This window comes from Anolis sagrei, chromosome 13, assembly GCF_037176765.1.
Source record: "Anolis sagrei isolate rAnoSag1 chromosome 13, rAnoSag1.mat, whole genome shotgun sequence".
In the NCBI taxonomy this organism is placed as follows: Eukaryota; Metazoa; Chordata; class Lepidosauria; order Squamata; family Dactyloidae; genus Anolis; species Anolis sagrei.
Window position 1 is genome coordinate 1815004 of NC_090033.1, and position 12824 is coordinate 1827827.

The 12824-nt window shown below is 40.7% G+C and overlaps 1 protein-coding gene across 2 annotated transcripts in view; it reads left to right on the top strand.

Moving 5' to 3' along the window:
- Positions 1-9615, top strand: part of LOC132764863 (cyclin-dependent kinase 11B) — a 43588-nt gene extending 33973 nt beyond the window's left edge. For both annotated transcript variants that reach the window (XM_067472955.1, XM_067472956.1), the window contains exons 17-20: positions 411-527; positions 2720-2868; positions 6437-6626; positions 9208-9615. In XM_067472955.1, the coding sequence (XP_067329056.1) occupies positions 411-527; positions 2720-2868; positions 6437-6626; positions 9208-9300 (549 nt within the window). In that variant the 3' untranslated portion in view covers positions 9301-9615. The remainder of the gene's footprint in view (positions 1-410; positions 528-2719; positions 2869-6436; positions 6627-9207) is intronic.
- Positions 9616-12824: the final 3209 nt, after the last annotated feature.

Below are 12824 nucleotides of genomic sequence, written 5' to 3' on the forward strand. Positions count from 1 at the left end.
GTTGTGTGGCAGAAAGGGATTGGACTGGATGGCCATCTATTGGGAGTGCTTTGTTTGTGTGGCAGAACGGGGTTGAACTGGATGGCCATCTATTGGGAGTGCTTTGTTTGTGTGGCAGAAAGGGATTGGACTGGATGGCCATCTATTGGGAGTGCTTTGTTTGTATGGCAGAGGGGGGTTGGACTAGATGGCCACTTGTTGGTCGTACTTTGGTTGTGTGGCAGAAAGGGATTGGACTGGATGGCCATCTATTGGGAGTGCTTTGTTTGTATGGCAGAGGGGGGTTGGACTGGATGGCCATCTATTGGGAGTGCTTTGTTTGTGTGGCAGAAGGGGGTTGGACTGGATGACCCTTGGGGTTCCTTGCAAGGCTATGAGTCACGTCTCTTCTCCGCTCTCCTCCTTCCCAGGAATATTCCACAGCAATTGACATGTGGTCCGTGGGCTGTATTTTTGGAGAGCTCTTGACCCAGAAGCCGCTCTTTCCAGGGAAGTCCGAAATCGACCAAATTAACAAAGTTTTCAAGGTAAGCCATGCAGTGCTTCCTTGGCCTAGGAGATGCTTGTCTACCATCTCTACTCGAGCTGAGCTTTTCTGCCCCCTTTTTAGGCGGAAAAAGCCCCCCTCGGCTCACATTCGAGTCAAAGATATTTGTTATTTTACTGGGTTATGATTATTATTTTATTACATTTATTATTTTACTCTTTTTTATTATTACATATATATATTTCTTTATTTATTACTGTTATTATATTTTACTGTTTATTATATTTTAATAATATATTATTATATATTCCTGTTATTATTTTACTCTGTTATTGTTATTATTACATTTACATTATTAAAAAAAGGGCTGAAAAACTCAGCTTACACTCGAGTATATACGCTATATTCTTAAAAAGCTTATATACTCTTAAAGGGACAGGGCCTAATTAAGATTCTCTCCCACTGAAAGGAACTGAACCCATTCTAACTAAGGGGGGCAACTGATTTTATTTTATTTTATGGTGTATGATTTTGCTTTATCGTTTTTTTGTACTCATATGTTGTATGTATTTTACTGTGTTGTTATTGTGTTTTGGTTTCACTTTATTGTAATAGGTTGTTGGGCTTGGCCTCATGTAAGTTGCCCCGAGTCCCCATCGGGGAGATGGTGGTGGGGTATTAAATAAAGATTATTATTATTATTATTGTTATTATTATTTTACTGTGTTGTTATTGTGTTTTGGTTTTACTTTATTGTAATATGTTGTTGGGCTTGGCCTCATGTAAGCCACCCCAAGTCCCCATCGGGGAGATGGTGGTGGGGTATTAAATAAAGTTGTTTATTATTATTATTATTATTATTATTATTATTATTATTATTTTACTGTGTTGTTATTGTGTTTTGGTTTTACCTTATTGTAATATGCTGTTGGGCTTGGCCTCATATAAGCTGCCCCGAGTCCCCATCGGGGAGATGGTGGTGGGGTATTAAATAAAGTTTATTATTATTATTATTATTATTATTATTATTATTATTTTACTGTGTTGTTATTGTGTTTTGGTTTTACCTTATTGTAATATGTTGTTGGGCTTGGCCTCATGTAAGCTGCCCCGAGTCCCCATCGGGGAGATGGTGGTGGGGTATTAAATAAAGATTATTATTATTATTATTATTATTTGTTATTGTGTTTTGGTTTTACTTTATTGTAATATATTGTTGGCCTTGGCCTCATGTAAGCTGCCCCGAGTCCCCATCGGGGAGATGGTGGTGGGGTATTAAATAAAGATTATTATTATTGTTGTTGTTATTATTATTTTACTGTGTTGTTATTGTGTTTTGGTTTTACTTTATTGTAATATATTGTTGGACTTGGCCTCATGTAAGCTGCCCCGAGTCCCCATCGGGGAGATGGTGGTGGGGTATTAAATAGAGATTATTATTATTATTATTATTATTATTTGTTATTGTGTTTTGGTTTTACTTTATTGTAATATGTTGTTGGACTTGGCCTCATGTAAGCCGCCCCGAGTCCCCATCGGGGAGATGGTGGTGGGGTATTAAATAAAGATTATTATTATTATTATTATTATTATTATTTGTTATTGTGTTTTGGTTTTACTTTATTGTAATATATTGTTGGGCTTGGCCTCATGGAAGCCGCCCCGAGTCCCCATCGGGGAGATGGTGGCGGGATATTAAATAAAGATTATTATTATTATTATTTTACTGTGTTGTTATTGTGTTTTGGTTTTACTTTATTGTAATATGTTGTTGGGCTTGGCCTCATGTAAGCCGCCCTGAGTCCCCATCGGGGAGATGGTGGCGGGGTATTAAATAAAGATTATTATTATTATTATTATTATTATTATTTGTTATTGTGTTTTGGTTTTACTTTATTGTAATATGTTGTTGGGCTTGGCCTCATGTAAGCCGCCCTGAGTCCCCATTGTGGAGATGGTGGCAGGGTATTAAATAAAGATTATTATTATTATTATTATTATTATTATTATTGTGTTATTGTGTTTTGGTTTTACTTCATTGTAATACGTTGTTGGGCTTGGCCTCATGTAAGCCGCCCTGAGTCCCCATCGGGGAGATGGTGGTGGGGTATTAAATAAAGATTATTATTATTATTATTATTATTAACTGAGGCTTGACAAAGAAAACAGTAAAAGTTACCCTGGTTTTCTGACCTGGCGACCTATTCTGTATTCTCTATTTTCTGTTGAAAGGACCTGGGGACCCCCAGTGAGAAAATCTGGCCCGGGTACAACGAACTGCCGGCCGTGAAGAAGATGACCTTCACGGAGTATCCGTACAACAACCTCCGCAAGCGGTTTGGGGCCCTCCTTTCCGACCAAGGCTTCGATCTGATGAACAAGTGAGTCGCGGTTGCGTTTGTGTCAATATTGTACAGTTTGTCTCCCAATTCAGTTCACTTTGCAAAAGAGGCTGCGGCAGTCTCTTGACCCGGATGCCAGATTTTTCACGAGGGCACGAAGCGGCGGCGCATGAAATTTTACTAAGCGAGTGTTTTGCAAAACCGTCTTCGGCAGCCTGCGATGCTCAGTCGGCCTTCCCTCCCGGAGGCTGCATCACTGCTTTTTTCCAGTACAGCGAACACATCTGTAAACATGAATATTCCCCCCCCCCCCCCGATCTGAAGCTTCTTGAGCATCGCAGTAGAGCGCATGAGCCTCAACAACACAGAAGCAGAGTCCGGCTTGAAAAGTTACAAAATATTCAAAGAACTATATAATATATGTATGTATGTATGTATGTATGTATGTATACACAAATACACTTTTCTAAGCCACATAGTGTTTATTTGTGTTGCACTCTAGGACAGGAAAAGCCCGCTGACTTTAAACACCACACGTTGAATAGGGAAACAATCCTTTTATTGGAGATAATTAGTAAAAAAGCACTTTAAAGAAATAGGTAAATCCAATTAGGTAAGAAGATAAGCAGGAACAAAATAGTGAGGAATGTGAGGTAAACCTCTGTGTGAGAGTGTTGCACTCCAGGACAGGAAAAGCCCTCTGACTTTAAACACCACACGTTGAATAGGAAAACAATCCTTTCATTGGAGATAATTAAGAAGCAGCGAAGTAAAAAGCACTTTAAAGAAATAGGTAAATCCAATTAGGTAAGAAGATAAGCAGGAACAAAATAGTGAGGAATGTGAGGTAAACCTCTGTGTGAGAGTGTTGCACTCCAGGACAGGAAAAGCCCTCTGACTTTAAACACCACACGTTGAATAGGAAAACAATCCTTTCATTGGAGATAATTAAGAAGCAGCGAAGTAAAAAGCACTTTAAAGAAATAGGTAAATCCAATTAGGTAAGAAGATAAGCAGGAACAAAATAGTGAGGAATGTGAGGTAAACCTCTATGTGAGAGTGTTGCACTCCAGGACAGGAAAAGCCCTCTGACTTTAAACACCACACGAATAGGAAAACAATCCTTTCATTGGAGATAATTAAGAAGCAGCGAAGTAAAAAGCACTTTAAAGAAATAGGTAAATCCAATTAGGTAAGAAGATAAGCAGGAACAAAATAGTGAGGAATGTGAGGTAAACCTCTGTGTGAGAGTGTTGCACTCCAGGACAGGAAAAGCCCTCTGACTTTAAACACCACACGTTGAATAGGAAAACAATCCTTTCATTGGAGATAATTAAGAAGCCGCAAAGTAAAAAACCACTTTAAAGAAATAGGTAAATCCAATTAGATAAGAAGATAAGCAGGAACAAAATAGTGAGGAATGTGAGGTAAACCTCTGTGTGAGAGTGTTGCACTCCAGGACAGGAAAAGCCCTCTGACTTTAAACACCACACGTTGAATAGGAAAACAATCCTTTCATTGGAGATAATTAAGAAGCAGCGAAGTAAAAAGCACTTTAAAGAAATAGGTAAATCCAATTAGGTAAGAAGATAAGCAGGAACAAAATAGTGAGGAATGTGAGGTAAACCTCTGTGTGAGAGTGTTGCACTCCAGGACAGGAAAAGCCCTCTGACTTTAAACACCACACGTTGAATAGGAAAACAATCCTTTCATTGGAGATAATTAAGAAGCCGCAAAGTAAAAAACCACTTTAAAGAAATAGGTAAATCCAATTAGATAAGAAGATAAGCAGGAACAAAGTAGTGAGGAATGTGAGGTAAACCTCTGTGTGAGAGTGTTGCACTCCAGGACAGGAAAAGCCCTCTGACTTTAAACACCACACGTTGAATAGGAAAACAATCCTTTCATTGGAGATAATTAAGAAGCAGCGAAGTAAAAAGCACTTTAAAGAAATAGGTAAATCCAATTAGGTAAGAAGATAAGCAGGAACAAAATAGTGAGGAATGTGAGGTAAACCTCTATGTGAGAGTGTTGCACTCCAGGACAGGAAAAAGCCCTCTGACTTTAAACACCACACGAATAGGAAAACAATCCTTTCATTGGAGATAATTAAGAAGCAGCGAAGTAAAAAGCACTTTAAAGAAATAGGTAAATCCAATTCGGTAAGAAGATAAGCAGGAACAAAATAGTCCAGGGTAAAGTTCAGCAAAGTCCATGAAAACAAAGTCCACACTTCTCTAATATAATCCAGAAAACCAGGAAACATTAATCCAAGGCATGAGAATGCAAACATAAAATCCAAGAACCAAAACCATGAAACAAGAAATCTTCCAAGCAAGGCTTCCATGAAACAAGGATGAGAACTTTTTTTTAAAAGAAATTTTTATTAAATTATACATATACATAAGAGAGAAGAAGAAAATATATTAACTTTGTTTAAGTTGACAAGGAAAGTGGGAGAACATTGAATTATAGGATAGTAGGAAATTTAAGAGTTACATTGACTTCAATTCTGTGTCTTCACCTATAATCTATATCAGCTTATTTAGTTTGAATTTGTCAAGGATGAGAACTTAACTTGATTCCAAACGATGCTTCATCTGGCTACATTTCCCGTACTTGGGACTTTTATTCCCTCATTAAGCTATCCCAAGCACTCAGAAATTGGTTTTGCTTTAATTGAGATTCTCATATCTTTTTCTGTCGGAGCCTGGCAGAACGCCTAAGCCATTGTTCGGCTTGTCTGTTTTGACTAATCTCCTGCTGTCTATCTATTTGCTTATTAACTTCTGCAGCTGGGCCAGGTGCCAAGTTGTTTTCAAGCCCCAAATCCTAGGAACTCTCTGGTAGCAATTCAGGGAGCACACCATCATCCCCACACCCTTAATGGACATTTCTCATGGGAAACTACACTTTGGATAAGGATCTCCTGGTCATTCTCTGCATCAATATCATCGACAAAACCATTGCCATCTTGAAACTCATTGACATCACTCCCCACATCCAAAGAACCCTGATCCTGAAACCTCTAGAACATGGCCCTATAGCCCGAAAAAACCTACAAGAACCTTATGCCACTATAGTTTCTTAGTGGCTGCTGTGAAGCAGACTTTAGAAATACTTTGACCACACAGGTACTCACACTGAGGCTGGTATAAGTTAAATAAAAGAACAAGAATGTTTATTAAACAATCTTGAAATAATTCAGGTACAAATGCTTGATGGTTTCAGAAAAATACTGGCATGAATAGTTTGTGGTTGCCTTAGAGTGAAATCTTAAATTCTTCCGGGTTGCAAGTCTTCAAAGTTCCACCACAGAAAATTACTTCAGGAAATTAATCTCTGAAAGTAACTCTCCAAAATGCCCCTTAGAGGAATCTAGCCAAAAATACCCTGAACTAGACTTCCCTAGGAAATGAACAGTCCACTAACTGGGCCCTGCTCCAAAATAATATTCTAGCTATCTCCTAATACCTACCCTGAATACCTCACAAAAGACTAACTCATTAATCTTTCCTTGCCAACTAACTCAGCTCCCTGTCTCCTTGTTGAGGGCTACAAACTTGTGCAGGATGTGTTCGAGTTCCAACGTTTTGCTCATTTCTAGATTCCTGACCTACTTCCCAGGCAGAAGGATCACGGCCGAGGATGGCTTGAAGCATGAATATTTCCGGGAGACGCCGCTGCCCATCGATCCCTCCATGTTCCCGACGTGGCCGGCCAAAAGCGAGCAGCCCAGAGTGAAACGGGGAACGAGCCCTCGGCCGCCGGAGGGGGGCTTGGGATACAGCCAGCTGGTCAGTGAAATCCCGTGTGTGGCCTAGCAATACGCAGCCTCCTTTCAAATGAGAAAACCATGTTTCTAGTCCTCATTAAGTGGAGTGGATTTCAAGAGGGCATGAAACGCAGCGCCATAAATCAAATAATGTCTGGACTTGAAATTTGTGATTTTTGTTTTTGTGTTTTTGCGTTTCTCGGATAATATTCAAAGAGTATTGTTGAAGGTCTTCATGGCTGGAATCACTGGGTTGTAGGGTTTTTTGGGCTGTATAGCCATGTCCTAGAAGCATTCTCTCCTGACGTTTTGCCTGCATTTATGGCAAGCATCCTCAGTTTGCTACCAAGCAGAATTCAAAGTGCTGGCTTTGGCCTTCGTGGCCAGAATCACTGGGTTGTTGTAGGTTTTTGGGGCTGTGTGACCATGTTCTAGAAGCATTCTCTCCTGACGTATTTTAAATGCCGTATTTCATTGCATAATAGTCGCACCCCACATTTGGATATTTTTGTGTTCCTCAGATAATATTCACAGAGTATTGTCGAAGGTCTTCATGGCTGGAATCACTGGGGTGTTGTAGGGTTTTTAGGTTGTGTGACCATGTTCTAGAAGCATTCTCTCCTGACGTTTCGCCTGCATCTATGGCAAGCATAGATGCAGAAATGTGCACCATAACATTCTCTCCTGATGTATTTTAAATGCCGTATTTCATTACATAATAGTCGCGCCCCAAATATTGGTATTTTTGTGTTCCTCAGATAATATTCAAAGAGTATTGTTGAAGGCCTTTGTGGCCGGAATCACTGGGTTGTTGTAGGTTTTTTGGGCTGCATGTTGTAGGTTTTTTGGGCTGCATGAAGCATTCTCTCCTGACACATTTTAAATGCTGTATTTCATTGCATAATAGTCGCAACCCAAATATTGGTATTTTTATGTTCCTCAGATAATATTTACAGAGTATTGTTGAAGGCCTTCATGGCCGGAATCATTTGGTCGTTGTAGGTTTTTTTGGGCAGTGTGACCATGTTCTAGAAGCATTATCTCCTGACAATTCACCTGCATTTATGGCAAGCATCCTCAGTTTGCTACCAAGCAGAATTCAAAGTGCTGGCTTTGGCCTATAAATTCCTAAATGGTTCCGGCCCAGCTTACTTGTGTGAACGTATCACCCTCTCTGACCCATCTCAGAGGTTGTATCTCCATTTTGGCGGGAAGCCTTAGCATTGAACGGTTGTGTTGTTAAAGTGCCAAGTAATGCCTCCACCTTCGTAATTCCTCAAGAGATGGCAGTGCTAGTATGGGGCAGGTACTGGCTTGTTCAGCAGACTCTCCTCTACAGTTCCATCTTGGTGGAAAGCCTTAGCATTGAATGGTTGTGTTGTTAAAATGCAAAATATGGAACCCTGCACAGACGGTCAGTCAATGCAACTTAAGCAATGTGCAGTCATTGAATTCTTGAGAGCAGAAGGTGTCACCCCAAAGGAGATTCATCAGAGAATGCAAGCTGTTGATGGGGATTGTGTTGATGTGAGTACTGTGCGTCGCACAACCATTCATTGCTAAGGCTTCCTGCCAAAATGGAACTGTAGAAGAGAGTCTACTGAACAAGCCAGTACTTGCCACATAAGGTGCTTAAGTCACATTGATCAGCCGTGTTCAGGGTTCCATACTCTGCACTTTAACAGCACAATCATCCAATACTAAGGCTTCCCACCAAAATGGAACTGTAGAGGAGAGTCTACTGAAGAAGCCAGTACCTGCCGCTTACGATGCTTAAGTCGCATTGACTGACTGCGCAGGGTTCCATACTTCACACTTTAACAACACAACCATCTAATGCTAAGGCTTCCTGCCAAAATGGAACTGTAGAGGAGAGTCTACTGAACTAGCCAGTACTTGCCACATAGGGTGCTTAAGTCGCATTGATCAACCGTCTGCGCAGCGTTCCATACTTCACACTTTAACAACACAACTGTTCACTGCTAAGGCTTTTTGCCAAAATGAAACTGTAGAGGGGAGTCTACTGAACAAGCCAGTACCTGCTGCATATGGTGCTTAAGTCGCATTGTCCGACCGTCTGTGCAGGGTTCCATACTTCGCACTTTTAACAGCACAACCATTCAATGCTAAGGCTTCCCACCAAAATGGAACCGTAGAGAAGAGTGTACTGAACAAGCCAGTATCTGCAGCTTACCAGTACTGGCCATCTGTTGAGTTACGAAGGTGGAGGCATTACTTTTCACTTTAGCAACACAACCGTGCAATGCTAAGGCTTCCCACCAAAATGGAACAGTAGAGGAGAGTGTGCTGAACAAGCCAGAACCTGCCACATACCAGTACTGCCAGTCTGTTGAGGAGTTACGAAGGTGGAGGCATTACTTTTCACTTTAACAACACAACCGTTCAATGCTAAGGCTTCCTGCCAAAATGGAACTGTAGAGGAGAGTCTACTGAACAAGCTAGTACCTGCCACATACCAGTACTGCCATCTGTTGAGGTGTTACGAATGTGGAGGCATTACTTTTCATTCAACCCTCTTAGTATCACAATTTCTTGTATGTTTACATAGAAATCATTCCGTGCTTTGTTTTGTGTTCTCTTAGGGCGATGACGACCTGAAAGATACCGGCTTCCACCTCACCACCACCAACCAAGGGGCGTCGGCCGCAGGACCGGGCTTCAGCCTCAAGTTTTGAGCGTGCAAGGCTCTCGGCCATCTTTGTTTCCGCAAAGAAAGGACCGCTAAGGCCAGCCGATGCTTTGCTCTCCTCCCGAGGGGTTGGTGTGGCTCACCCGAAGGATGCGCTTCTCCTCCATGGGTCGCGCCTTCTCCCTCGTCCATTTCAAGGACTGGAATTAATCCAAAACTCCGAAATCCTTTTTGCACAAAACAAAATCCCAGGACATTTCTGGATCTGTTTTCCTCCCTTTGGGTTGTTAATATTTCAAAGCTGGGGGTTTTGTTTGTTTGTACATTTGTAGAATAAAAACAAAAACAAATGGATTTTTAACGCTTGACCCAAAGTCAGGTTATTTCCTTCCCAAGCGCCAGGCTTTGGAGGCCTCGATCGGGACCTCTCGCTATGCTCTCAGGTACCGCATTTTGCACATTTCCTTCCTTTTTTGGGAAAGTTGGATATTTCGTTGTCCGAGGAATAACTCATTTGCCTCTGCTTTTCAAAGAAAACTTAGGAAATATTTCCAAATATTCTGGAAAATGTGATGAAATGGAGAATCAGGAGTGGCACGTGATATGCAAAAGGACAGCCGCATCGATTGGTAATGTATCTTCCTCAAATGCTTGTGGGTATAACATATTTTTTCTTGTTCCATATTTTTACCTGTCACAGGTGTGGCATCTGTAGAAGAGTATGAAAACGTAAAAACATGCGCCTGTTCGCATGGGCAAACCCAGTCCGGGAGGCCAAATGCGGCCTCTTGGGCTCCTTTCTCAGGCCTTCCTCTCTCTCACCATCCTCTCCTTCCTTCCTCCTCTCCCTCCTTTCCTTCCTTACCTCCCTCTTTCTCCCTCCCTCCTTTCCTTCCTTACCTCCCTCTTTCTCCCTCCCTCCTTTCCTTCCTTACCTCCCTCTTTCTCCCTCCCTCCTTTCCTTCCTTACCTCCCTCTTTCTCCCTCCTTTCCTTCCTTACCTCCCTCTTTCTCCCTCCTTTCCTTCCTTACCTCCCTCTTTCTCCCTCCCTCCTTTCCTTCCTTACCTCCCTCTTTCTCCCTCCCTCCTTTCCTTCCTTACCTCCCTCTTTCTCCCTCCCTCCTTTCCTTCCTTACCTCCCTCTTTCTCCCTCCTTTCCTTCCTTACCTCCCTCTTTCTCCCTCCTTTCCTTCCTTACCTCCCTCTTTCTCCCTCCTTCCTTCCCTTCCACCCTTTCGACCTTCCTTTCTTCCTTCTTTCCTCCCTTCTTCCTTCTCTCCTTCTTTCTCCTTCGTCTTCCCTTCCATCACTTTCTTCACTCCCTCTTTCTCTCTCCCTCCATTCCCTTCCACCTTTTTGTCCCTCCTTCCTTTTCACTTACATCCCCCCTTTCCCTTCCTTCCTTCCACCCCTCCCTCTCGTCCTTCCCTCCCTTTTGTCTTTCCCTCCTTCTCACTTTCCTTCCTCCTTCCCTCCCTCCCTTTCTCCTTCCATCCTTCCCTTCCACCCTTTTGTCCTTCCTTCCTTTCCTCTTTCCTACTTCTCTCCCCCTCTTTTTCCTTCCTTTCCTTTTGTCTTTCCATCATTCTCTCTTTCCCTTATCCTTCCCTTCCTTCATCCTTTCTTTCCTCCCTCCCCCCCCTTCCTTCTATTTTTCCTTCCTTCCATCCTTCTCTTCCACCCTATCACCCTTACTTTCTTTCCTCTATCTTCCCTCCTTCCCACTCTCCCTTTCCCCTTCCTTCCTTCCCTTTTGTCTTTCCTTCATTTTCTATTTCCTTTATTCTTCCCTTCCTCCTTCCCTTCCTTCTATTCTTCCTTCCATCCTTCCTTCCTTTCCACCCTTTCATCCTTCCTTCCGTCTTTCCTTCCCTCTTTCTTCCCACCTTCCCACTCTCCCTTTCTCCTTCCTTCCTTCCTTCTCTTTTGTCTTTCCTTCATTCTCTATTTCCTTCATCCTTCCCTTCCTCCCTTCCTTCCTTCTATTTTTCCTTCCTTCCCTTCCACCCTTTCATCCTTCCTTCCCTTTTGTCTTTCCTTTCTTCCCTCCTTCCCACTCTCCTTTTCTCCCTTCCTTCCTTCCTTCCTTCCTTCCTTCCTTCCTTCTTTCCTTCCTTCCCTTTTGTCTTTCCTTCATTCTCTATTTCCCTCATCCTTCCCTTCCTCTCTCCTATTATTCCTTCCTTCATTCCCTTCCACCCTTTCATCCTTCCTTCTCTTTTGTCTTTCCTTCATTCTCTATTTCCTTTATCCTTCCCTTCCTCCTTCCTTCCTTTCTTCTCTCTTTCCTTCCTCCTTTCCTTCCTTCCTTTCTTCCATCCTTCCCTTCCACCCTTTCATCCTTCCTTCCCTTTTGTCTTTCCTTCGTTCTCTATTTCCTTTATCCTTCCCTTCCTTCCTTCCCTCCTTCTCTCTTTCCTTCCTCCTTTCCTTCCATCCATCCTTCCCTTTCATCCTTCCTTCCTTCCCTTTGGTCTTTCCTTCCTTACCTCTTCCTTCTCCTTCACTTTCTCTTTCCACCCTTCCTTCCCTTTTGCCTTTCCTTCCTCCTTCCCTTCCTTTCCAGTTTGCCCAGGCCTGATGTCAGGGTTTCAAAACGGGGCCATTCTGCTTTCCCCAAAATGATGTAAGTAAACAGGGCTGAGTCCCAAACCCCGAGCGGGTGGAGTAATGATAGGTTGAGAAAGGGATGTTTAGCGCAACGGGGACCTTTCTCGAGGAGGATGCCGCTGCCCTCTTCACCTAAATTACATCCCGACGCTCTTTATTTCCGCCGCCTGGTTTTGTTGGGAGAAGGCTGCAATTCTGCATCAAATGTCATAAAGTTTCCTACAATTTTCCAGAAGTTGGGAGAGCCTTTCCGATGAGATTCGAACCCTCAAAGAGGCAACAGCGACACAAAATTGTCCTTTTAGTGCCATATAATAATAATAATATATATATTATTATTATATATTATTATTATATTATATTAATATAATATAATATATTATTATATAATATAATAATAATAAAATATAATAATAATATATTATTAAATATATGTGTGTGTGTTTTTTTTCTTTTATTTATTTATTATTATTATTTTAGTTTAGTTTTTATTATTATTTCAAACTTTATTATATATATATAAATATATGTGTGTGTGTTTTATTTTTTTCTTTTATTTATTATTATTATTATTATTATTATTATTATAGTTTAGTATTTATGATTATTATTTCAAACTTTATTATATGTGTGTGTGTTCGTTTTATTTTTTCTTTTCTTTTCTTATTATTTTAGTTTTTATTATTTCTTTTATTTATTAATTATTATTATTATTTTAGTTTAGTTTTTATTATTATTTTAAACTTTATTATATATATAAATATATGTGTGTGTGTTTTATTTTTTTCTTTTATTTATTTATTATTATTATTTTAGTTTAGTTTTTATTATTATTTCAAACTTTATTATATATATGTGTGTGTGTCTTTGTTTTATTTTTTTCTTTTAATAATAATTATTATTAGTTTAGTTTAGTTTAATTTTTATTATTATTGTAAACTTTATTATATATATAAATA